Source organism: Capra hircus, chromosome 24, assembly GCF_001704415.2.
Source record: "Capra hircus breed San Clemente chromosome 24, ASM170441v1, whole genome shotgun sequence".
In the NCBI taxonomy this organism is placed as follows: Eukaryota; Metazoa; Chordata; class Mammalia; order Artiodactyla; family Bovidae; genus Capra; species Capra hircus.
In genome coordinates, this window is record NC_030831.1 from 37,646,347 (window position 1) to 37,673,944 (window position 27,598).

The 27,598-nt window shown below is 40.6% G+C and overlaps 1 protein-coding gene across 2 annotated transcripts in view; it reads right to left on the bottom strand.

Moving 5' to 3' along the window:
* The window catches only part of MYOM1 (myomesin 1), a 119,219-nt gene that overhangs the window by 10,150 nt on the left and 81,471 nt on the right, over positions 1 to 27,598 (bottom strand). For both annotated transcript variants that reach the window (XM_018039756.1, XM_018039757.1), the window contains 11 exons: positions 21,591 to 21,747; positions 19,329 to 19,435; positions 19,162 to 19,206; positions 10,356 to 10,492; positions 9,741 to 9,885; positions 8,934 to 8,993; positions 8,549 to 8,616; positions 6,864 to 6,977; positions 6,126 to 6,213; positions 5,086 to 5,124; positions 4,695 to 4,800 (listed from right to left, as the gene is read on the bottom strand). In XM_018039756.1, the coding sequence (XP_017895245.1) occupies positions 4,695 to 4,800; positions 5,086 to 5,124; positions 6,126 to 6,213; positions 6,864 to 6,977; positions 8,549 to 8,616; positions 8,934 to 8,993; positions 9,741 to 9,885; positions 10,356 to 10,492; positions 19,162 to 19,206; positions 19,329 to 19,435; positions 21,591 to 21,747 (1,066 nt within the window). The remainder of the gene's footprint in view (positions 1 to 4,694; positions 4,801 to 5,085; positions 5,125 to 6,125; positions 6,214 to 6,863; positions 6,978 to 8,548; positions 8,617 to 8,933; positions 8,994 to 9,740; positions 9,886 to 10,355; positions 10,493 to 19,161; positions 19,207 to 19,328; positions 19,436 to 21,590; positions 21,748 to 27,598) is intronic.

Consider the following 27,598-nt stretch of genomic DNA (forward strand, 5'->3'; position numbering starts at 1 on the left):
CTGTGCTGTGGTAAGTCTTGAGTTCTTTAATCTCTGGCTAACATGCATAATGGGCTTTCCCAAGGCACAATGGTAAAGAATCTGCCTGTCAATGCAGGAGATGCAAGAGATATGCGCTTGATCCCTGGGTCTGTAAGATCCCCTGAAGAACAGAATGGCAACCCGCTCTAGTATTCTTGCCTGGAAAGTTCCATGGACAGAGGAACCTGGTGGAATACAGTCCACCAGGGAAGAGAGGAGCAAAGTCAAGATCCAAACCCATTTTAAGGTTTTTTTTGCATCACACCACCTACTTACATAAACCTAAGGAGAGCAATTGGTCCTTGGTTCCTGACCCTTTTACAGTCACACATCTGTGCTCACACAAAAAACTCATGTAGCTGACATACCAAACGATGTACGAAGCTTATGCCTTACTAGTCTGACAGCAGTTTCCTTAAAACCCAATGTTCTAATTTTGGGGAAAATGTAATTCTATTAGAGATGATGTAAAGCCTTTTGATTGATGATTCAATTAATCTATCTTCTCTTATTCTTCAGACGGATATATTAGAATGCTCTAGATCTCACAGAGGAATTTCCTAGAATCTTGCGGGGGACTGCCCGTGAAGGGTTAAGTCTTGGGAGCTGCTCGGCGTTATGCAGAGCCCTAGGACATGTTCCTAAGCTCCCTGTCCCGCCCCCCTGAAGAATTTATTACCCTTAAGGCTCCAGGACGTTTGGTTCTTGCAACATTTCATAGAAGATAGATTAGCTTATTGATAGAAGATAGATTATCTATTTGTGATGTACACAACGGTAAGGGTCTTGTGATTGTATTTGGAGATTAAGAACAATCTTGTGAATGTCAGAAGTCACGTACTTTATCCTATATATACTGCAGCACAATAAAGGAAGGCATCAGCCATTTTGGTCTGATCCTCTCAACCCCATCTTTTGTCTCTCTCTTATTTTTCTTAGCGGGGACGCTCCGTTCTCTCCCTGTGCAGGTGCGACTCTTGCTTGTGCTGGCCGCGGCAGAATCTGATCTATTTTACCTTACAATCACTTTCCTAAAATGTATTCTGTGAGAAATAGAACAAAGGAATGAAACTCCAGGCATTCAAAGTGGAATTTCACTTGTTTTCATTTTTTTAAAAAGAATTCAGGAAATCAATAGTAATAACAATAAACCTAACACAATGCTGTTCTGCATAACAGTAAAGTCATTTTCAAGAAAACACAAATGAATGCTTCATGGGACCCAGTTCTGGTGAAACATTCAATCTAGACCTTTAAGGCGGAGAAGGCAATGGCAGCCCACTCCAGTACTCTTGCCTGGAAAATCCCATGGACGGAGGAGCCTGGTAGGCTGCCATGGGGTCGAGAAGAGTTGAACACAACTGAGCGACTTCGCTTTCACTTTTCACTTTCATGCATTGGAGAAGGAAATGGCAACCCACTCCAGTGTTCTTGCCTGGAGAACCCCAGGGATGGCAGAGCCTGGTGGGCTGCCATCTATGGGGTCACACAGAGTCAGACACGACTGAAGCGACTTAGCAGCAGCAGCAGCAGCAGACCTTTAATGAAACCTGAATCCAGCATAGTGCTGTGATGGAGGAGCTCTGGAGCCAGGTTTCCTGGGTTCAGCCCTTCACCTATCACAGAGTTGATGACCTCAGGCAAGTCACCTTCCAGAGCCTGAGCTTCCTAGTCACTAAAGTGAGAAGTACCCATCTCACAGAGTTTGAATATTAAATGATTTCATACCTCTAAAGGGCTTGGAGCAGTGCCCAGCATATTGTAAATGTCCACTGAGAAATGGACTATTCTTGCCATATTAGTAAACAAGGAAGTCACGCCATGAGTGATCACAGCCCTTCAAATGTGAATTTCTGAGCCCAGAGGGCACCCAGGAAGGAGAACAATAACTGGGATCAATACCATGAGGTTGCAACCACTCCCTACAGGTGAGCACTGAAGGGCTCAGGATGTGAAAAAGGCAAGATACTGCCCCCAGATAGCTGAGATACATATGAAAGGAATGATTTCAGCAAGCCCAGACTTGCACCTTCCCATATAGAGAAAAGCACTACATTCCTTAACTTGAGATATCTGGTTTTCTTAAATTTACAAAAATACTGTTGATGTTCAGACTGCTTTCCCTTTGTTGCAGACATCTATGTAACCTGACTTCTCCCCCCACCTCCTCAGAATAGTTCTCTCAGGGCTACTTGAGAAGCTGCTTCCTGGGCTTAAGCCCTAAAAATTTGCACCAAATAAAATATAACTCTCAGCTTTTAGGTTGTGACTATTTTTCAAGTCAACACCACTGAAGGGAAGCTCTAAGTAAACACTGTTGTTTGACTCCTCCCCGGGACCCACAGTGACCTTCTGCTCGGCAGGGCGCACAAGGACTTTGGGAATGAGTGTCCACTGCACCCCAAGAGTGGATGAAGGTGGATGTGCCTCACTGGTTTCTGTGGCAACCTGCTGGCCTCTCTCAGCCAGGAAATTTCAGTGAAGCACAGAGGTCAAGGACCCTCTCAATGGTGTAAATGGGAGACCTGGTTTGACTAAGAAACCTACTTCAGGCCTTGGAATCCCAGTTCAAGGAGAACTTGAATGAAATCCCTCCACAATTGCACAAAGGAAGCCTGGGATTAGAATGGATCTTTAGGCTCAATCTAGTTCAAATACACATTCCCAAAGTCATCTTGAGATCTCCAAAGCCTTCTGAGGAAACATGCTAATGCCCCACTATGCCAACTGCTACAATGACAGTGATGATAAAATCGGGCACCGCTTTGGCTCAGGCTTCTGGAGTCAATGAGCTTTAAGCCACACAACAGGAAGCTTGGTGCAGGCTGCTGCAGTTTTGTTCAGAGCGCAGCATAGGTTAGGTGTTCTTAGAAAGACCAGATAAGAACCTGGCAAAGCGTGACTGTGTGGAGGTGGAGGTGGAGGTAATGTTACAGAGGCATCTACAAATTGTGATTTGAGAAGGGAGGTGACAGAGGATGAGATGGTTGGATGGCATCACTGACTCAATGACATGAGTTTGAGCAAACTCTGGGAGACAGTAGAGTGCCGGGGTCCAGCCCCGGTGGATCCAGGGAATTCGAAGGGTGGACGGCATTGGCGTGGAAAGACTTGTTTATTTATTAATATAAGATTAGATTAGGAAACTATAGTGTAGTAAGAAGATTAAGTGGAGGAAGAGGGCTGAATAGCTTGGTTTACGCGGAAGGCCAATAAAATTCCAGACAAGGAATTTGCACCATCTACGTTGGGCCACTGGCGCCCGCTTGAATATCTAAGGGTGCCTCGCCTTAAGCTCCCTTTCGCGTGGGTCTTAACAGCCGGGGCAAGTAAGTAGACCTGGCGAGCCTCCGCGCCCCAGGTGGAGATTCAGCCTGAAGTTAAAGTAAAGAGCAGAGAGAGGGAAGGGGAGAGAAGAAGAGAGAGGGAGAGACACGGGGGGAGCCAGAGTCCCAAGAAACCAGGCCGAGAGACTAGTTCGAGAAGCTGGCCCGAGAAACTGGCCCCTGGCCCCTGGCCCCCGGCCCCTGGCCCCCTCCTTTATTGTTCAGAAGGCCTTTTATACTTTTGATAAAACATGGAGATCAATGGATAACACAAAATTATGTAGCGTTCGCAACCCAGATTCTTTCCGTATATCATTTTGTATACAAAAGGTCTCAGGTGATTTACATTATCTTTTGGCCAAGAGGCTTGTTAACACTTTTTGGCTCTCTTCCTTAATGAATGTTAATTTTGTTTCCCCTGAAGTGTTTTTCTTTAATCTGCATCTCCTTAAAGCATTAAAGTTACATCTCTATAGAAACAAAGGTGCAGTGGGATATAACAAAGAAGGTACTTAACTCAAAGATCTAATGTTGCTAATACCAGGTCTACTACTTGTTTTTCTATATACCAACTATATCTAAAAATAAAGGATATGAAAATTTGGCAGCAAGCATTGACTCAACAAATGAAACGTTTAATCAGTCCTATTCTAAAGATTTTGACTCCTCGGAAGCTCCTACATTCCTAGGATGTTTTAAGCTTCCTGTGCCTCCTGCGGTCAGGAGGCCTCAAACAATCACATGAGCAGCTGTACGAGTCCTGCAGGCAGGCTAGAAAGCCATCAGAGGGTTTTTGGATTGAAACACTCTTTCAAATGCAGAAGACTAAAGCCCTGAATTGACCTTTTCCAGAAAATGTCAGAAGAGTGAAAAAGCAAAGCACAAAAGGCGGCAGATTTTTGTTGGGGTACATGCTTAGGAATTTCCAGAGGGGCCCCTGAAGTCTGAGCACGCCTTGCGTATGTCAGCTTCCTTCCTCATGACCTTGTCACGGGCGGGATTCCTCACCCTGGCTCCTGGCAGTGGAGGACAGAGGAACCTGGCGTGCTGCACTCCACGGGGTCGCAAAGAGTCAGACACAACTGGGCGACTGAACAACAACAGGTCAAGGAGACAGATGCTCCAAGCCATGACTGGCCTCACCACATCCACGCTAAGGGAGAGTGCTAACCTCACACTGAAGGGATGGCCTGGATGTTTCTGTCCTATGCTCCTCAACATCAGACCTGAGAAGTAAGAAGACTCCTTACCTGAGGACCTCCTTAACAGAGGGTGGTTGTTTGCCCCAGTCCTTCCTCTGAGTGGAGAAAGGACTTCTACACAGCAGTTAGGTTTTTATTCACTTACTTGTGGGACCAGTTAACTTTCAGATCATCCACGTAGTAAGTAACAAAAGAGTATAGCCGGATGCCCTCAGCTGTGCTCTGGATCTTCAAATCTGTTGCAGACAAAGCTGCAAGAAGAAAACATGTATTTAACACACCTGTAAGCCCATCCCAGTCTTCCCAGGTGGCTAAGTGGTAAAGAATTCCCCTGCCAATGCAGGAGACACAGGTTCGATCCCTGAGAAGGGAAGATCCCCTCGAGAAGGAAATGGCAACCCACTCCAGTATTCTTGCCTGGAGAAGTCCATGGACAGAGGAGCCTAAGGTCCATGGGGTCACAAAGAATCAGACATGATTGAACAAAACCAAACCCACCCCAGAGAATAAGGAAGTATTGCCTTGTGAGAACTTACCTATTGTTCTACATACTTCAGTCATTAGCTCTCTGAAGGCTGTGGAAAGAGATTCATAAAGCTTTAGCATAAAAATGCTCAATGTCAAGTTCAGTCTCACACTATTAGTCACATACGCTCTCAAAAGCATCCTGTCACAAGATGGACTTATTGACCAATTGTTAAAACAAGCTCTTTGATGAAAGAACTCAATTGTTATCAAGTTTTAAAAGATCTCTGCTCCTATTTTGATATATTTGTTCTCTCGAATTCTTTGTAAACCGTCACCATATTTACATTCTAGAGAAAGAGCCACAGTGAGAATCCCAGGAGTGTTTTTTGCTTTAGAATTCCCTTCTTCCTAAGTCCCAGGAAGGCTTCGTTTACATTAGAGGAAGTTTTCTTATCTGTGGTATCAATTCATGGTGAATTAACCATCTAAGTTCCCTGATATTTCTCAGCCTAATTAATGCTTTTTGCCAATAAACAAGAAGCACATTTAGTCCTGCCTCCACCAAAAGTAGGAAGGTAAAATCAAAGTCAGACTTCTGCTGTTCGTCAGCAATGTTGTTAAAGATCTTGCTCAGGAACAAAATTGGAAATGTGGGCGTCCCATGTAGGTTTTCTTTATCATGATATAATTGTCATCAGAGGTCTTGGGAAAATGGAAATTGTTTTCTTGCTCTGTTACTGAGAGGCTTCGCGTTCCATGTATAACCTTTCCTGTCACCTTTAAAATAGTGGACTATTTTGAGACATGCTTTTCACGGTAGTATTTGATCCTGAGACAGTCTTCATAGGTTTGAAACAAAAATTTGAAAACAGACCTCTAGTGGATTGTCAGCTATACATTCTCTGAGGATCAAAACTACATTTCTGACTTGAAAGGAAGACTAAAAGTGAAGTTTTTGTTTTTTAATAAAATTCGCTCTGCTGTAATGACAATTAAAACAAAACCTATAGACAAAAGATGAGCATGATTTGAATCACCCAGCTCAGTCTCACTTAGAATTCTGGTCACTGGTGTATGGAACACAAAGAATGGACCCCGGTGGACTGACCTTCATCCACAAGCTTCAATCTGCTTTTATCTTTTCCTCTATCGTCTTTCAGGACAACTTCATAAATCCCAGCATCTTTCTTGGAAAACTGAGTGGAGAAGAGATACACCACATTGTAGCCTCAGGATATGGCATTTGCATTTTTCAGGACCCATGATTTATAGAACTGCCATCAAAACACACTGAACAAGCATTCAGCCATGTGAGCAACGACCAGTTCCCAGAGGGACTATCCATCAAAGCTGGGCTAGCCAGCAGCCCCGAGTTTTCACCCTCTAAGGTGACAATTGACTTGAGGCTTAATTTGCTCTGCCTTCATTTTAAGAACTAATGAGACATGTATTTGAAAGGTAGCTTCTTTTAGACAAAAAGTAAATAAAAATCTATACTGAAATAAATACTATGTCTGATTGTCTCTATGCCTTTAGGGAACGAGTTGAAGCTGAAAAGCAAACAAAGAACAGTTCGCTTAACTGCCCTGCCACTCACCCATCTATGAGAAAAACTAGCTCAGAGAGGCAAGAGTTGTGGTGTCCTGCCAACACTGTGTGGACGTCTGACAAACCCTCACTTATCACAAAGTGAGAGAAGCTTTGTGTCTTTACCGCTTGTTTTTTGGGTGACGTCAGGGCAAGGATCTATGCCCAGGGCAAAGGAACACATAATCTAGTCTCTGTATTTTGGAAGAATGTGGGGTACAGAAATAATATGCTACATTTTATGTTTATAGTCACCTACCTCTGTTATAAGGAGGGTACATATGCCATCCTTAAAGTCATGCTTTTCATCCACTGAAATCTCCCTATCATCTTTGTACCATATAATACTAGTTTCTTTCTTAATATTCGCCACCTAGGAGAGAAATAGTAGTTATACTTCTCAAGATAAAGGAATGTTATTTTATGAAATTAAATAATTCTTAATGTAGCATTGGATATAAGAAAAAGTAGAGATTTCAAGAGAAATCAACTGAAAGCTGTTTTAACTGTTAGAGTTTAGAATAAAACAGACACAAAAGAATAAATGTAAATTAATAGCATCTTTATTTCCAGCAGAAAAAAATAGACTTTAAAATCATCTTGTAGACAAGAAAGCATAGAAGCATACAAACTAACATACAGACTTAAGTAAAATATAAAAATTTGAAATCCAAAGAAACACAAATCCCATTAGATTAAAATAATAGTCTGTGTCACAAAAACAAATGACTTTATTAAGGTATCAGAATGTAGAAGCCCCTATCTATAGCTAACTACTTTTGTAAGATAAATGAAGATTTGCAAATAAATGCGAAGGGGAAATACAGTAAAGAAATCTTTTAAATTAAATATTTTTCCAATTTTATTGAGATATAGTTGATATAATATTGGATATGTCTAGTGTATACAACACAATGATTTGATATATGCATTTTTGCAAAGTCATTACTGCAGTGAGTTTAGTTAGCATCCATCAAGTATGGTTTAATAAATTAGTCACTTAGCAATTTTTAGGAAAGTCATTTAAATCCTATGTCCATACATCATCTCACAAATTTCAAATGGGCTAAATGACTTCATATGCTTAAAGGGAGCTTAAGCTTTATCTATGATGTTAGAATTTTTTATGAGGGAGAGTATATTAATGTATTTCTTGTATAATTAAGCCTGTATGAAAAAGTAAAGACTTCATACAAATCAAGAAAACAATTTCAGGGACTTCCAGAGTGGTCCAGTGATTAAGAACCCATCTTCCAATGCAGGGGATGCAGGTTTGATCCCTGGTTGAGGAACTAAGATCCCATGTGCTGCAAAGTGTGGGGCAGCAGGTGTAGAGGGAGGGTTAGTGGGGATGAGCAGGCAGTGCACAAGGTTTTGGGGGCAGTGAAAATACTCTGTATGATACAATAATGATGGTACAGGTTTTTATACCTTTGTGCAAACTCACAGAGTGAAACAGAATGTCAGCTATGGACTTTGGGTGATGATGTGTCCATGTGGGTTCATCAGTTGTAACACTTGTACCATTTTGGTGGGCATGTTAATAATGAAGGAGGCTATGCACATATAGGGACAATGGTAAGTGGGAAATCCATGTACCTTTCTCTTAAATTTTGCACTGAACCTAAAACTGCTTTTTTTTAAAAAAAGTCTTAATTTTAAAAAAGTCTGTTTTTATTAACTAGGACATGTGTGATGAATTAAAACAATCATCTTGACTTTCCATATTTTTATATTGTTTTATTTTAAATATTTCTTACCAACCAACGATTACAGTAACATTCAACAGTAAGGGCATATCACTTATCATTTTGGTGCAAATGATAAGAGATAAGAGGAGATAAGAATGGAGGAGATAAGAAATTGATCTTCCTTTTCTTCTCACATTCTATTTTATGTTTATTCTCTTTGTACCGAATTATTAAAATTTTATTTACTTCTTACCTTGCATTTTAATAGTACATTACATTCACCAGTCACTTCCCAGCTCAAATACTCAGCGAAATGTGGACCTATAAAATTTTAATGACATCAGTAAGCAGCAATGTTAATCATGAAAGCAAAAATCCAAACTCATTCTTAAATTCTAAGTTGATTTATGTTTAAAGTGAAATTTTTGAAATTGAAGATTTAGTTTTAAAATATTTTAAAATGTGTAATAAAGTGTATAATACTTTAATCATTTGTAATAAATGTTTTCAATTACTTTTATTTATCAGGATATTATTAACAAAGCAATAATATTCATTTTAGTTTGTTATGGAAATAACCTTATAATATTTTGTTCAAGAAACTGAAGATTTTCTCTTTATTCACTGCCTACTTTTACCTTGTTTCCTAATCCATTCTTGACGCTGGAATTCAGCTTCTTTCTGGAGCTTTTTATAAACTGAAATTGAAAAACAAAGAAATACGAAATAGAGTTGGGCGGTATAAGCGTACATGCCAGTCACTGTGCTAAGTTATTTACATTCATTATTATAACACTCACGTCAGACCACCTTATTTGTTTTAATTATTCATAGATGAAGAAAAAGGCTTAGGAAGGCTAAGAAACTTGTTCAAGGTCATGAAGTCAGGAAACAGTCAAATAGCTTTGGCTACTGCCAATGTAGAGACCTGGCCAGCGTTTCCATTGCTTTATTAAATACTACATTTTAAATCTTGGTGATTTCCACACTGGCTTAATAACAGCTGCCATACAACCAAGTTGTAATGGATGATTAACTGATTTGACATGCTCTGTTCATGCATATTTTTCTTCTTCATTTAAGTAATTTAAAGCAGGTACACATTACAAGAGAGTTTCATAGTTTCTGAGACATAATACAGCCTGGGTTGTATTGTAGTATCCTTCACTGGAGAATTTTAGTAATAACTACTTGTTTATATATGAGATAATTTAAGTGCAGTCTTGCCTGTGGGTCAGTGATAACTTTGGTGTCCTTTTAAATTAACTTTCATTTCTAGGAAATAAAGTACTATGGAAAGTATTAGCTGTAAATTGCACTTTGAACATTGGAATCCAATCAAGAAATAATTCCTGCTTCTCCCAGGTGACTACTTTCCTGTGGTGGGGTATTTACATTAAAGGAAGTAGCAAAGGCTTTCAGATAATGTTCCACAGAACTCTCACCATCTCCAATGAGAACAAGGGTAGAATGGCCAGTTGCTCTTCCATCTTGAACCTGGAAGGTATATGTGCCTTCATCCTCATCCTGTAGTTTTTCCATAAACATTTCAATTATACCAGTGTTTCGATCAATATGCATCTTATATTTCTTCAGTGTGAAAAGGAAAAGAGAGGAAATATGTGAGATAGGATGATAATAAGCCATGTAAAATAAACACACAAACTCCAAAGTATCATAATCTAATAAAATTACTTGTTAACACTTTTTTAATGAGCAGTTTCAAAATCCTGTATCCAGAAAAATCAAAATATGTGGAATCTCTGACCTTGACCAGAATTGATTATTAAAAGTCTGACATTTACTTTTTAAAATATAACTAAAGTACCCCAAATCACAAAATGTTATCAAAAAGTTGTTTTTAGATCCCCATTTTATTTGGATAATATGATACAAGCAATCTATATTTCCTTTCACATTTCCCACTTGTGAAATGATTTAGACCCCCCACCCCACGTTCAGTGGTTTTTATTACAACTTATCTGCATTCTAATCGGGCTTTCCCAGCCCTATTAGACATCCTATAACAATATGTTTAAAAATCTAAAAATAAAACCCACCGGCCCTTCAAAAATCTCCTTTTCATTAAATATGTAGTTGACTTTGGCATTGGGAGACAGCTTCTCAGCCTGCATCCAGAACCGGACCTGGCCTTTCTCCAAAATTTCCACTGCCAATTCTGATTTAACTGGGACCGCTATGAAAAATAAAATAAGAGTAGTAATTAATTTGGAGGAGGAAATGGCAACCCACTCCAGTGTTCTTGCCTGGAGAATCCCAGGGACGAGGGAGCCTGGTGGGCTGCTGTCTATGGGGTCGCACAGAGTCAGACACGACTGAAGTGACTTAGCAGTAGCAGCAGTAATTGTATTGATGACCAATTGTATTGTATGGATTTTTTAAACAAGTGGAAGGCAATAGAAGTAGTGACATAGTACCTTGTTCTTGTGAAGCGGAGGCAGTGAGAGCACTGTAGGAAAACTTGCTATGGAGGGACAGTAGAACTGGGTTCTCATCCTGACTATCATAGATGTACTAAAAATGAGGGGGATGACCTTACCTCCTAGGGTCATTCAGCTAACTTTTCTGACTTTCTACGGTTAGCTTTGGTTAGGATTCAGTTCAGTTTAGTTTAGTCGCTCAGTTGGGTCCAACTCTTTGCGACCCCATGGACTGCAGCACGCCAGGCCCCCCATCCATCACCAACTCCCGGAGTTTACTCAAACTCATGTCCATTGAATTGGTGATACCATCCAACCATCTCATCCTCTGTCATCCCCTTCTCCTCCCCTCTTCAATCTTTCCCAGCATCAGGGTCTTTTCCAAAGAGTCAGTTCTTCACATCAGGTGGCTGAAGTATTGAAGTTTCAGCTTCAGCATCAGTCCTTTCAATGAATATTCAGGACTGATTTCCTTTAGAGTGGACTGGTTCGATCTCCTTGTCATCCACGGGACTCTCAAGAGTCTTCTCCAACACCACAGTTCAAAAGCATCAATTCTTCGGCTCTCAGCTTTCTTTTTTATAGTCCAACTCACACATTCATATATGACTACTGGAAAAACCATAGCTTTGACTAGACAGACCTTTGTTGGAAAAGTAATGTCTCTGCTTTTTAATATACTATCTAGGTTGGTCATAACTTTTCTTCCAAGGAGCAAGTGTCTTTTAATTTCATGGCTGCAGTCACCATCTGCAGTGATTTTGGAGCCCCAAAAAATAAAGTCTGTCACTGTTTCCATTGTTTTCCCATCTATTTCCCATGAAGTGATGGGACCAGATGCCATGATCTTAGTTTTCTGAATGTTGAGCTTTAAGCCAATTTTTTCTCTCTCCTCTTTCACTTTCATCAAGAGGCTTTTTAGTTCTTCTTCACTTTTTGCCATAAAGGTGGTGTCATCTGCATATCTGAGGTTATTGATATTTCTCCCGGCAATCTTGATTCCAGCTTGTGCTTCATCCAGCCCAGCGTTTCTCATGATGTTCTCCGCATACAAGTTAAATAAGCAGAGTGACAATACACAGCCTTGATATACTCCTTTCCCGATTTGGAACCAGTCTGTTGTTCCATACCCAGTTCTGACTGTTACTTCCTGACCTGCATGTAGGTTTCTCAAGAGGCAGGTCAAGTGGTCTGGTATTCCCATCTCTTTCAGAATTTTCCCCAGTTTGTTGTGATCCACACAGTCAAAGGGTTTGGCGTAGTCAATAAATTAGAAGTAGATGCTTTTCTGGAACTCTCTTGCTTTTTCCATGATCCAACGGATGTTGGCAATTTGACCTCTGGTTCCTCTGCCTTTTCTAAAACCAGCTTGAACATCAGGAAGTTCACGGTTCACATATTGCTGAAGCCTGGCTTGGAGAATTTTGAGCATTACTTTACTAGCATGTGAGATGAGTGCAATTGTGTGGTAGTCTGAGCATTTTTGGCATTGCCTTTCTTTGGGATTGGAATGAAAACTGTTCTTTTCCAGTCCTGTGGCCACTGCTGAGTTTTCCAAATTTGCTAACGTATTGACTGCAGCACTTTCACAGCATCATCTTTTAAGATTTGAAATAGCTCAACTGGAATTCCATCACCTCCACTAGCTTTGTTCGTAGTGATGCTTCCTAAGGCCCACTTGACTACAAATTCCAGGATGTCTGGCTCTAGGTGAGTGATCATACCATCATGATTATCTGGTATGGTTAGGATTATTTAGGGACAATAACAGTGTGATGAAGAGTCCAGAACTGTTCCCTGTAGGGCAAGGTCAGCTGCTAATGAATTGTGATGACAGGCAGTTCATTTTCCATCTCTGGGCCTTACCTGCCTTCTCTGTAAATGGATGGAATTGAACCAAATGTCCTCATTGGCCAAGATACTTTCCTGCTCGAACATGCAATGATTTAATTACAGTATATAATTATAATTATATATACTTTCCTCAAAATATTTGGAAAAGAGTTAAGTTTTATTTTTTTAACAATGTAACTCAATTTGGAGGTTCTTTAAGCTGTTTAAGAAATGAATCTTAAGAAAGAATTTATTTTGCTACATATGTAAGATGAACTAGCTTGTCATTTAAAGTCTATCTATCCCAATGGTATACCAGTTCATTTAAGCTCCTAGATTAAGCAAAATTTTTCAGATGCAAATAAGCAAGTCATGATCAAGAAGCTATATTAAAATAAAGTATGGTTTACTGCACATAGAAAGTAAGGAACTATAAAATATCTCAATAAACTGTGGAAAATTCTGAAAGAGATGGGAATACCAGACCACCTGACCTGCCTCTTGAGAAACCTATATGCAGATTCAGGAAGCAACAGTTAGAACTGGACATGGAACAACAGACTGGTTCCAAATAGGAAAAGGAATACATCACCCTGCTTATTTAACTTGTATCGGAGAACATCATGAGAAACGCTGGGCTGGATGAAGCACAAGCTGGAATCAAGATTGCCGGGAGAAATATCAATAACCTCAGATATGCAGATGACACCACCCTTATGGCAGAAAGTGAAGAAGAGCTAAAAAGCCTCTTGATGAAAGTGAAAGAGGAGAGTGAAAAAATTGGCTTAAAGCTCAACATTCAGAAAACTAAGATCATGGCATCTGGTCCCATCACTTCATGGGAAATAGATGGGGAAACAGCGGAAACAGTGTCAGACTTTATTTTTGGGGGCTCCAAAATCACTGCAGATGGTGATTGCAGCCATGAAATTAAAAGACGCTTACTCCTTGGAAGGAAAGTTATGACCAACCTAGATAGTATATTAAAAAGCAGAGACATTACTTTTCCAACAAAGGTCTGTCTAGTCAAAGCTATGGTTTTTCCAGTAGTCATATATGAATGTGTGAGTTGGACTATAAAAAAGAAAGCTGAGAGCCGAAGAATTGATGCTTTTGAACTGTGGTGTTGGAGAAGACTCTTGAGAGTCCCTTGGACTGCAAGGAGATCGAACCAGTCCATTCTAAAGGAGATGAGTCCTGGGTGTTCATTAGAAGGACTGATGCTAAACCTGAAACTCCAATACTTTGGCCACCTATGCGAAGAGTTGACTCATCGGAAAAGACTCTGATGCTGGGAGGGATTGGGGGCAGGAGGAGAAGGGGACGACAGAGGATGAGATGGCTGGATGGCATCACCGACTTGATGGACATGAGTGTGAGTGAACTCCGGGAGTTGGTGATGGACAGGGAGGCCTGGCGTGCTGTGATTCATGGGGTTACAAAGAGTCGGTCACAACTGAGTGACTGAACTGAACTGAACTGATAAAATATCTCTGATTTATACCTGTATATCTTAAGCCATTTGAACATGAATGAAATTTTTAAAAAGTTGGCTGACATCTCCCAATATCAGCTTCTGAATTTCTTGTAACTTGAAAATGTTGTCTACAAAGACTTCTCCAGCCAAAAGATCTATATCAGAGGTGATTCCTGGACATGCTCTCTGGAAAAGGATGATTGTTTCTCAAAGTTTTGTAGTCCTTCACTTTTATCAGGGAAAACCAACCTTTGCTTTCACTCAACTATTCTTAAACACATCTCAAAATTTAAAAATATGTTTAAATTCTTAAACATATCTTAAAATTTTAGCATATGCTATGTTTTAAATTATAAGTAATTATAAGCTTGGTATAAGATTGTACCAGATGTACATTAATATTTCCTTATATTTATAGCAAAACTATCCTTTTCTTTTCTAATTTTATGTTTTAGTTGGTTAACAATGCTGTGATAATTTCAGATGTATAGTAAAGTGATTCAGTTATACATATACATGAATCTATTCTTTTTCAAATACTTCTCTCATTTAGGTTGCTACATAACATTGAGAAGAGTTCCCTGTGCTATACAGTAGGACCTGTTGGTTATTCATTTAAATATAGCAGTGTGTACACATCAATCCCAAGCTAACTATCCCTCCACCCTCTCCCCCAACCACGTTTGTTCTCTAAGTCTGTGAGTCTGTTTCTATTTCGGAAACAAGCTTATTGCATCATTTCTCTAAAACTACCCTTTTTAAGCTTCAGGGATGCCTTTCCTTCGCACTATTCCATATTCATGTGAACGTCAGTTATAGAGTCATTCCATGCAGAGCTGAAAGGAGGCTCAGACACCATCTACTGTGGGCTTCCCCTGTGGCCAGAGATGGGCTCTGATGTCACACCTCGATTGAGCACAGTTACCTCCTCCTGAAACCCCGTGTTCTGCACCTGCTGACATGGCTATTATTTGCCTCACAGGCCACCATGAGTGACTATGGTACCAGAATGCAGTGAGCCACTATAAATAACCACTGGTGCTCAAGAAAGGCGAGCTCTCTTTATCCCCTGATTTTACTGATGACAAAACTCAGGAAAGCTTAGTAACATAACCAGGTGGCAGAGCTGAGATCAGGGTTATTCCCTGTACTTAGTGATCTCTTGGTCCCGGCCATCCATTCTGAAGAACGCTCCTGGTTTTCCAGTAAGAACAGATCAAGAACAGACCCCAGGGTGGTGAGAGCAGGGGCTAAGCCTTCTCCCTACCGGATGCTCCTGCTGCAAGTAAGTCTCAAGGGGAGTAGAGAGTAGAGTCTCTTCCAGAGAAGTGTGATTTCGTTCCAGGGAATCTCATACACGAGTGATGCAGTTACGAAGAAGCCCAGTGTGTGGGGGTGGGTGGCAGGGACACACTCTCCCGGAAGCCTCCAGAGCCCTTAGTGCTCACTGCCCCTGAGGAATACAGACATCATCTGGGGAGCACAGGACGCCAAGGTTCACCGGGCAGGTGCACGCACAGAAACAGTCCATGTCCTGGTTAGCGTCAGACCGCCTGGGTTTCTTCACCCCAGGTACCTGCTGTGTCCTTTTGGTCTAGTTACTTAACCTCTCTGAGCCTCACTTTCTTCATCTCTAAGATTAGATCACCATAGTACTTACTGACCCTTTTAAGGTCACTGAGGAGTTTAAATAACACATTCCATTTAAGCACCCTATAAATAGCATGTAATAGGTACTCTATAAGAGTGGCTATTAATATTTTGGTGACTCTTCCTCCAGTTGTTTAAACAACACCCTATAACCACCAATTGTAAAATATATTTACACCTAAGAGGACATACCAAATAGATATAATTTGTGTATATGTGCTTGTGCATATATGTACACGTGGAGTATATATATAAATGTACATATACAAGTAGGACAATAACCAGTGTCTACAAATAAAATATATATTATACAGAATGTTTTTGTTTTTTTACATGAAAGTGGATTTATTTAGAAAGACACATATTCCACAGACAGAATGCAGTTCATCAAAAGGCAAGAGGCCTGCAGGACATTGCTGATACTGAAATATATCTTCCCTCCCCCACATACCATGAATATATATATGTGTATATTATATATATATATATACATACACAGATATATATTCAATAAACTGACTTTCTACACTGCAATTTAGTATCACAACTGGCAAGACAGGCTAGGTTATTTTCTATTTTTAGCTTTATATATATATTTTTTTCCTTCTGCTCAGCCCTAAATTTCCTTAGGCTCTTTTCTCTGGCAGTTAATTTGCTCCAGCAAAATATCTGTTATTTGTAGGCTTAAGGCATATGTTTAGTGGTTTTCAAAATATTTTTGAAAACAGCTTAAAATAGAATTTACTGTGTCCTGGAATAAAGGAACACCACACTCTTTATTACACTCTGTAAGGAATGAGATCATTTAAGACCTTAGAAAATCTCAAGAAGATGACTTAATTATGCATCAACATATACTAAGAAGAAGTGGATATAAATTGAGAAATTGGATATGCTGCTTTGACCCTGTCATCACATCTCTGAAGACATTCACGTAGTGACCTGCCTGAGCCAACAGCAATGAAAGGAACTGAAGCTGTGATATTTAAACGCTGCTTCAAGAGGCTCACAGAAGCTCTCTTTGGTTGGGAGAGTTAGGCTTTCACGTCAGAGTTTTTAATGCATCCTTAGGTTTTCTCTGAGCTGACCCAAAACACCACTCTTGGTCTCTAATAGAAGGGTCCCTGAGTATGCTGCTCCCCTCTCTCCTACAGCCAGCAACCAGTGTTGACACTCATGTAGAATAAAATGTCTCAGCATAAATGACAGGGACAGCAGGCAGTTACTACCTGCAAGTCCATATGATCCCTGGACCCCAGGGAGCCTGGGCGCCTCCAGTTCTACGGTAACACCCTAACTTCCCTCCTCTCCATCCTTCATGCTAAATGTAAACATTGTTAGGAGCAGCTGTTGCCTAGACACTTGGTCAATGTTTGCCGTCTGACTAACTAGATTAGTGGGTGCTGCTCTTTCTGTTTTGCATGATAGACAGTGGGAGCGTTCACAGGCTCCGGCTGTGCTGGGCACCGTGACTCTCTCTTCCATTCCCCCACCTCACAACACAGGGAACAGAAAGGGAGGACATCTGTACGGTAGGCAGACAACTCTTCTGCAAGTGGGTTTGTCTAGATCACTGCTCTGTTTCAATAAGTATTTATATTTTCCCTGAAGAGTTCAAGGATCAATGCCCTGTTGATTGTCTCTCACAGCGCCTCTATATGATGGGGGCTATTAATGATTATAATAGCCATTCCTGGAAAAGAAACTAAGACCTTGGGAAAGTTGGGGTAAGTTGCTCAGGTTCAAAGAGAACAGAACAAAGAGAGTCCAGGCCAACCTCTACTCTCAGAATTTAAAAAGAAATAGCTTTTAAGACACCTTTCATGGTATTACTTTTCCAGTTTTATGGTGAATAAGCTAACAGAAGAGAAGTGGTTCTCCCCTGGAATTCCGAAAGCCTGCATCCAGCACCCTCACCCCACTGTGCCTGCTGAATAAAGCTGGTTTTGCAAACGTTCCAGCTGAGGCCAGTAGTCACCAGCACCCAGCCGCACCAGGAAGCATGTCATGTATTCTTTGGGAATGCGAAGAGGTCAGACAACTGGTTTTAGAGCTTTGTTTTTTAAGCACAGCTCTGCTGAGAATTTCAGGAAAGCTGGAGGCCCTCTCCCTAGAGTGCATACATACAACATACAACGTTTTGCCTATAGTTTGGGGTCAGGATATGGTTTCCTGGGTCCCTGAAACTCTTATATTAGTGCAGAAGTCTTATTTTAGGGATTAAGGAAGGAAGACAAAATTTCTGAATTAAAAGAATGAGTGATACTATCACTCTCTTTTTTCAGAGTGTAACTTTTCAGATGCTTCACTTCTCTGGCCAGTGGGTACCAATGTTAAGCAATCCAATCAGGTTAGTGGAACTTTCCAAGTATTGTCTCAGACTTCTTTCTCTTCTCTTAGGTGTCAACTACAGAAATTAATCTTTTATGTAGAGGGTGCTTCATTGAAGGGTTTGATGATAGTTCAGAGAGATTCTTACTCTGATCAAGGCATCTTTACCTTATTTTCCAGTAGTTTTAAAATGGAAGGTACTGTCTTTGTTGTTGTTTAGTCGCTAAGTCATATCCGACTCTCTTGCAACCCCATGGGCTGTAGCCCACCAGGCTCCTCTATCCAAAGGATTTCCCAGGCAAGAATACTGGAGTGGGTTGCCATTTCCTTCTCCTGGGGATCTTTGCAACCCAGGGATCAGACCCGGGTTTCCTGCATTGGCAGACAAGCCATCAGGGACACCCATAGGGTGCTGTTTTTAGATTGTCTTTGTTTAGAGGTATGGTTCTTCTATTAAACACTAACATTAAATTGTTTAGAAAGAGCTGTTTGCCTAAAAGATATACAAATTACTGTGTCTAGAAGATATATATGTGTGTGTATATGCATATATGTAATATTCTGAAGGAGATCAGCCCTGGGATTTCTTTGGAAGGAATGATGCTAAAGCTGCAATTCCAGTACTTTGGAAGAGTTGACTCATTGGAAAAGACTCTGATGCTGGGAGGGATTGGGGGCAGGAGGAGAAGGGGACGACAGAGGATGAGATGGCTGGATGGCATCACGGACTCGATGGACATGAGTCTGAGTGAACTCCAGGAGTTGGTGATGGACAGGGAGGCCTAGTGTGCTGAGATTCATGGGGTCACAAAGAGTCAGACACGACTGAGTGACCGAACTGAACTGAACTGAATATTCCAAAATATGTAGCAAAAGATGAAGAATGTAATTACTCAGCTGTTACACCTACGTAACCTGACAGAGCTCTACGCAGCAGAGCATGGGATGTGTTTCCTGTCACTGTTCTTTGTATTTCTGGAGAACAAAGTGAAAGCTAAATCAGCTCCTTTGGAAAGGGCGTCTGCAGCTACCAATGGATGTTCCATTATACGTTGTCAAGAGAGTGTCCTCTCTTGATCCTGTCAGAGTTGTCTAGTGCCATGGCTGAACTCTGAGTGTATTATGGACACTTACTTGGGAACTTGTGTTCTTGGCTGAGAGCAAGCAAACGTTTCAATTCTGTAGGGAGAAAATGAGAACAATTACAGCTTGAACTGCTAAAACAGAAGTCACTTAATCCTGGAGAACCACTGAGAAGTCAAAGCAGGAGTCGACTCATGAATGAACTGATTTTGACCTACCTTCCTCATCTATCAAGTAGCTTGATGCTATTCCATCAGTGTCTGTGACATCGCAGGAGTAAATGCCCAAGTCTTCCGTCCCGAGGTCTTTGAAGGTCATTTTCGTCCTTCAGAACAGAATGCTTTATAAGAAGCGAGGCTGTGTAGGGACTGGGGGCTGTGCCCTGCCCTGTCTCCAGCCATCTGCACATGCTGCTCCCATCATGGGGAGCATGTGCTCCATCTGCCTTGCTGACCTAATGCTCACCCGCTCTTGCTGCTTCTGGGAAGGCTTTCCTGACCTTCTCCCACGGGGTGATGGTGATGGGACAGGGAGATGGTACTGATCTCCCATCCCCAAGCTACGAAGCATATCAATGCATATCCCAAGTAAAGAGATTTTCAGCTGATCACCCCTTGCTGGGCAGCCTGAAAATCCTTTTCTTCACAGGGCAGAACCACCCAATGCCCCTGTTACGTCACCCCTTGCACTTCCCATTTTGGAGGTTATTAATTGGCATCGGTATTGCCTATTTCATTGACTATATGCCTGCACTTTGTGTCTTTAGGGATGAAATCTGTTTTGTTCACTGTTGTGACCTCCAGCATCCATACCTTATCTGGCACATAATATGTGCTTAATAAATACTTATGGAATGAATGTATGGGTCAATGGTCTAGTTCAGTTTGTTTTCTAACTTTTGTGAGTCACACAGCTAGTCAGTGTCTAAGGTCATCCAAACATTTATACATTTGTCAAGTTAGTCAAGGAAGAAATAGTTTCAGTTTGATTGTCTTTCCTTTGACCAAAATTATGTTTTACTTCAAGGATCTTACAGCACAGTGACAGCAGAATGTCTTAATTATATAGTATTTCCTTGCTGTTCTCCAACAAAATTACTACTTCTTTCTTTTATTTTGGGATATATTGGATTTTTTTGTAATAGAAATAATAGTTAGGAATATTGTGCTTTACCAAATGTAACCTAATCTGGTTGGCACTGTAAAGATACAAAGTTTGATAAGTAAGACAAAATTAAAAAAACTCAAAATCTTGGGGTTGAAGGAAGTAGCAGATCATAAAATTAATCCCCTTCACTTCTCTGTTTTATAGAGAAAGAAACGGGAGATCCATGGAATTAAAAGCTGCCCCAGGTCACACAGTGGTTCCTGGTAAAGCTGGCCTTCTGGTGACTTGAGATCACCTCTCCCATGCTTCTCTCTCCTATAGAGTTTGTTCCAGGGCAGTACTGTGTCTCTCACAAGGGGTGGTGAAAAACCAAAACAGATTATACCTAATCCATTTAATTTACCAGAACTTGAATCAGCAAGTTCTTCCTTACCCATCTCCCCAGAAGGATCCTCACCATTACTTTAAGATTTCAAAATCTCGTAGAATAATGAGAATCATCTTTAAAGTTCACTTTAATGCCAATCAAAGCTTTTTTTGCATCATAAATGATGCCAATTAAAAACTGTTGCTTGCCATCTGCCTCTACAAGGATGAAGCCACTGGCCACTGCAGTTGCTGACCCTCAACACACCCCGAAAGGAGTTCAGGGCAGAGATCAGAAATGAGGCACTCTATGCTCTGGGAAAAACTAGCAGAACAGGACTTCAGATAGTTGGGTGTTTTTCAGAAGATTTTATGAGCTCAACTTCTTGCCAAGTGAAAGAAAGGATGAGATGGTTGTATGGCATCACTGACTCTATGGAAACAAGTTTGGGAAAACTCATAGAGATACTGGAGGACAGAGGAGCCTGGTGTGCTGCAGTTGATGTGGTTGCAAAGAGTCAGACACGACTTAGTGACTGAACAACAATTTCTTGCACCTTCTCATATCTCGAGAAGCACTAAAGTCATTAACATCTGCTCCTCGTGACTAGCAGCAAGCTTCTGCCGAAACATGTGCTTGACTTCCCCCTTCACCAAAATCACATCTATTCTGACCTCTCCACCTACTTTGTTGGAGCAGTTACTCAGAACCATCTGAAAGGCTGTCTCTTGGGCTATAGTCCTCAGTTTTGCCCCAAATAAAATGTCATTCTCACCTTTTATTCAGTCAACAATAAGATAATATATGAGAAAGCATTTTAAATGGAGTAATGTGAAAAGTATTTTATAAGGATTGTTATTTCTTAAGGTTTATACTGGTGATCACTTTTTACACTACCAGATAAAAATATGTGTGATTTCATTCTCTTAACTGAAATGGAGAATAGCTTGCTTCACTCTCCTTTCATGAAAAGGAAACCCATAGTTACAATTGAAATGGTACGTACTTGTTGCCTTTGCTTTCAACCTCTAATCTCGGCGAGTCCTCCGTGGGCACGTAATCTTTGGACCAGGTGAACTCAGAACTTGGGGCCATCTGATCACATTCAAAGTTCAAGGAAATGATTCCATTGTCATCCACACTTACAACAACTTCTTTGGTTCCTAGAAGATGAAAAACAAGGTGCTGATATTTCCTGGTACCAGTTAATCAAGTAAGAATTCCTCACTTCCTTACTTTAGCCTTAAAGCAGGGCCTTGAGTCTGTGCAAGTGAAAAGTCCCAACTGCTCACTGTGACTGACAGTCCTGCTACAATTCAACTTTGTGTTGCAACACGGAATTAAGCGAATGTACCATGTTTCTTAGGTAGTGTTAACACCATGGACAGTACTGTTTGGTCAGAGCTGAACAACAACTGGTTGATATGACCAATGGAACAGTTAGGGGAGTGTGTTGACCATAATAAGAAGGGCAAGGCAGCCCTGGGAAATGCCTAATGCATGACTTTTGCTTCAATAATATCCATATCTAACTAATCATCAAGAAAGGATAGATAAGAGATAAAGAAACCAAAGGGAAACTGAAGGAGAAAAGGTAGAGATAAGAAGAATTGCCTTTACTCACATGTTCAAAGTTTGTAAATCATTTAAGAATGAAAAAAAAATCCATGAAAACAAGTTCTGCTGATTAGATAACCATAAATTAATCTAAAGATGCTATTCTAGGTTAGAACAATAGATATCTAGAAATGATTGGTATTGAACAGTATAGAAATTTAAATGGAAATGAATTTCAAGAAATTCAGATGTTTCAAGATTAGTTTTTGTATTTTAAAAGAAAACAAGTTAATATTTTAATATTTCTGAGGGTTATAATAAATTACGACATGGCCAAAAAAAGTCAGGACATGGCAGACTATCTGTAGGGGGTAAGAGAGGCATGAACATTTCCTCAATTTATATTCTTGTAACTGTGGAAAAGGCAATGGCACCCCACTCCAGTACTCTTGCCTGGAAAATCCCATGGACAGAGGAGCCTGGTAGGCTGCGGTCCATAGGGTCGCGAAGAGTCAGACATGACTCAGCAACTTCCCTTTCATTTTCACTTTCATGCATTGGAGAAGGAAATGGCAACCCACTCCAGTGTTCTTGCCTGGAGAATCCCAGGGACGGGGGAGCCTGGTGGGCTGCCGTCTATGGGGTCACACAGAGTTGGACACGACTGAAGTGACTTAGCAGCAGCAGCAGCAACTGTGGCTATAATGGGTGCTATTGGTTGATTTATTAAAATAAAGGGGAAAATAAAAAATAAAACTCTCTTCCATACTTCATTTTAAAAATCAAATGCTCATTAAGATGAGTGTTTGGTTAATTTTCACCTTTCAAAAAGTTGCATGTTTATCAAGGGTTAAATGCTACAAGGGCAGGGGTTTTGCCTTCCATACTTCTTGTACATCTTTACATGTGCCAGGGGCTGGACTCTTAAGGGATTTAAAAGAGAAATGTCAGCTTAGAATTGCAGTGTTCAATTTTATTGGAACTAGTTTTATAAAGCTTAAGCATAACACCAATATTTTGATAAACAGACAAGATGAAATAAAAATACCAACAAAGAAAATATTCTAGTCACAATGGGTTTCTTACTTATGCTTAGAATTCAAAGCTTGATCTCCTCCCTGACAAACAATAATGCTGTCAACTGGCTGAAACTATTGTTCTGAATGTGATCATAATCTCAAACTTTTGAAAAGTCAGATTAACTGAAAATAATTCAAGTACTAGTTTTCTAGGCATATTTCTTTGCTCCACAACAATTCTCATTAGAAAATGTTTAACTGAAATAATTTACAAAGAAAGAACACAGTTTCAACAGTATCACTGTGTAAATATAAACAACTTTACCTTAAAATGATTAAAGCAACAAATTATAGCTTTTTCCCTATTTGTCACATGAATTACAATGTTAATGCTCTCACACTCTTTCAATATAGCTTTTCAAATTCAAAGGCTTCTTTTACTGTTCAGCTTTAATTAATTTGTTAACAGAGTTCTTTGCATAAGTGTTTTTAAATACTAACTTAGTAGACCAAGTGTTTTACAATAATACCTATAATGGAAAATGAAAGTGAAGTTGGCATTTGGAAAAAAAGTGGCCTCTTCCTGCATTCTGGGTTTAAAAAAAGAGGGGAAAAAAAAAGGATTTTGGAAAAGAAAGAAATTACTTGTGACCACAAAGAATAAAGGTGAAGAGCTTAAAACAAAAAGACATCCTTTGGAAAATTTAAAAGAAGACAAAACAAAAATAAGCTCAGAGTTTCTTGTATCTGAACAGGCAGGACATATCAGATTGTAGATTATCTTTGTGTGGTAAAGAAAGTAATCACATTAATCTGGAAAGGCCATTTTTTCCAACGCATTAATATCTTAGAGGAATTAACAATGGCTTTCTTTAAATGAAGGGATCCTGGATACATCCTGGACAAAAAATTCTAATGAGATTTTACAAAGGATACATGTATTGAAATGGATGATTCTTTCTATAAATACTCTAGGAAAACCAAGAGCAGTGTAATGACAGCATTTCTGAGAGGCCCCAGGCTGGTCCACAGCTACACCTATGGAGGTGAACCTGGCTCAGAGTCAGAATGAAAGAGATGCACCTGCAACATCCTCAAATTTTCTTTTTAGAATGTCCCACGGCCTGAGTTTTTGCAACCCCTGAGCTGCTGTCAATCCATAGTTGAACTCATACATGACTAAAGGGCCACATTCACTAAAGTTGACTAAAACATGATCAAAATGGTCCTGATATTTAACAGGCAGGCAGCAAATCAGATGTTCTGCTGTCAAAGCAGAGGAATTTCTATGGATGTTCTCATCTGAATGAAAGGCCATCTCACTTGTCAACAGAGCTGAACCAGAAAAGTAGACCAGAATTTGTCAGGTCTTAGATTTTTCTCAAAAACAACCTTCAAATCTAATAATAAACATGAAGAATTCAGTTAACAGCAGAGAAGATTTGGCTATAGAAAATGAAAGAGATGATTCTGGTCTGAAAAGGATTTAAGAAGAATTGTCTCTAGTCAGCTGCCCCAACCCTAAACATATTCTTAACATGGACACAAGGGGATACTGGCTTGCATGGGATGGCATTTTATTTTTTGGCTATATCTCGTAATATGCAGAACTTCCCTGATCAGGGATCAAACCCTAGCCGCATGCAGCAGAAGTTCAGAGTCTTAACCACTGGACCAGAGAAGTCACTGGAGTGGCATTTTAATGGTCCCTCCAGGCTTGCCACTCTCCTCAGTAAGTGAATAGGTTAAGGGAGGTCCAGGGCTAAAGTGAACTTTTTGGAAATGAACTCTGTCCCACTTTTCTCTCCTCTCCAAATAGTAATCTTTTTTTTTTTTAAGATAACATTTAAAAGTGGGAATTTATCTTCCCAAACATTTAATAATTTGCTATGAGAATTTTCTCATGTAATTTAGTTTTTTACATCTGCATTATGGGTCACTTTTATAAGCTTTTATTCTTTGCCTTCTCCACTGGTGTGCATGAGTGCGTGTGTGTGTGTGTGTGTGTGTGTGTGTGTGTACGTGCCTCTGTATGTGTGTGCCTCTGTGTGTGTGTGTGCCTCTGTGTGTGCATGGGTGGTGGTTAAAAAACTGGAGAGTGGGACAGAATGGAAGCATTAAAAGTGAAGGAACTCAATCAGCTGCATGTATTAATAATACTGAGCTCCCCTATGTGGACCGCTCGCTGACCCACCACCTTAGTGCCACATCAGGGCCTCCACTGAACCTCTCCCAGTTCACTCTTCATAACTGGGCATTCATTATGAGATACTAGGGTTAGGTTTACAAGCTGTGGCTATAAAACAGAGTCATACTCATTTGCCAAAGCATGGTAGCCATCCATTATTTTTTTCATCTATACACCAAGTACTAGGCTCTCGACATACACAGAGAAAACACAGTTCCTATTTTGAAGGACCCCACAGCCTAAAGCTTATAAGTCTATTTAACTTATATGCAGAGTACGTCATGCAAAATGCTGGGCTGGAGGAAGCACAAGCTGGAATCAAGACTGCTGGGAGAAATATCAATTACCTCAAATACACAAATGACACCACCCTTATGGCAAAAAGCAAAGAACAAAAGAGCCTCTTGATGAAAGTGAAAGAGGAGAGTGAAGAAGTTGGCTTAAAACTCAATATTCAAAAAATGAAGATCATGGCATCCAGTCCCATCACTTCATGGCAAACAGATGGGGAAACAACAGAAACAATGACAGACTTTATTTTTGGGGGCTCCAAAATCACTGCAGATAGGGACTGCAGCCATGAAATTAAAAGACATTTGCTCCTTGGAAGAAAGGCTATGACCAACCTAGATAGCACATTAAAAAGCAGGGATATTACTCTGCTAACAAAGGTCCGTCCAGTCAAAGCTATGGTTTCTCCAGTAGTCATGTATGGATGTGAGAGTTGGACTATAAAGAAAGCTGAGCACTGAAGAATTGATGCTTTTGAACTATGGTGTTGGAGGAGACTCTTGAGAGTCCCTTGGACAGCAAGGAGATTCAACCAGTCCATCTAAAAGTAAATTAGTCCTGAATGTTCATTGGAAGGACTGATGCTGATGCTCCAATACTTTGGCCACCTGATGCGAAGAACTGACTCACTGGAAAAGACCCTGATGCTGGGAAAGATTGAAGGCAGGAGGAGAAGGGGATGACAGAGTAAGAGATGGTAGGATGGCATCACTGACTTGATGGACATGAATTTGAGCAAGCTTTAGGAGTTGGTGATGGACAGGGAAGCCTGGCGTGCTGCAGTCCATGGGTTTGCAAAGAGCTGGACACAACTGAGTGACTGAACTGAACTGAACAGTCTAATGCACAATTCTCAAGCCTGGTTTCATACTTGAATTACCCAAGGAGCTAAACAAACAAATAAAAACAAACCTATGCCGAGGCTCAGTCCTGCAGACTCTGATTTAACTGGTCTGGACAATAGTCTAAAATAGAGTCAGTATTTTCAAAAAGTTCCTAGCCTGATTCTAATGTAATGTACTGTCAAGGTTGAAAATTACCTTCCTAATGGATGAAAGAGAACAGACAGTGAGCGAATATAAGTGAAGTTCTCTAAATTACCCAGTTGAGCTAATCTTGAATAGTCAGCCTGACTTCCTGCTTTAGAATCCGTCAAAACTCCACCTCAAGGACACTGAGCATCCTCAGCCCTACCAGGTTCTTGACCTCATGGACTGTAGCCTACCAGGCTCCTCAGTCTGTGGAATTTTCCAGGCAAGAGTACTGGAGTGGGTGGCCATTTCCTTCTCCAGGGGATCTTTCCAACCCAGGGATTGAACCCGGGTCTCCCGCGTTGCAGGCAGACGCTTTACCATCTGAGCCACCAGGGAAGCCCTACCAGGTTCTACGACCTGTCAATTTTCAGAAACTGGGATTGGTCAGTAGGTTGTCAACCCAATCCCTGCTCATTATTCCTTCTGGAGCTCCAGTCTTCTAGCCTGCCTTGCTCCTGGTGAGAAGTCCTGACTTCCAGTAACTCAGTTTCTGCTGGGGACTCTGCCTGTGTCTGGGTTCTTGTGCCTCTCACCTCAGTTCCCTGCAGGATTTCTGATAAGAACACAGGCAGCCAGTTCCACCATCCGGATCACCTGCCACACCTTGGCAGTTCTCTCTCTTGTCTTCTGTCTGATCTAGCTCACCTTGCCTCCACCTGCAGCCCAGACCTGACACAATCCACACAGATACTGTTTTAAAAAAGATCAAATATCAAGACTAGAAGTGCGTTGTATGTACCAACACATCTACTCTAAATAGTTTCCAGTTCATTCTCCTTATAGGCTCGTTCAGCTACCATGTTTCTCCTGGAAGCGTGGCACCCTTTTGATCCTCATTACCAGCATGACCAGACAGTGGGGCAGTGGCTGAGTTACATCTGCTGGCACTTTCATCAGCTTCAAAAGGAGACCAGTGACCCTATCA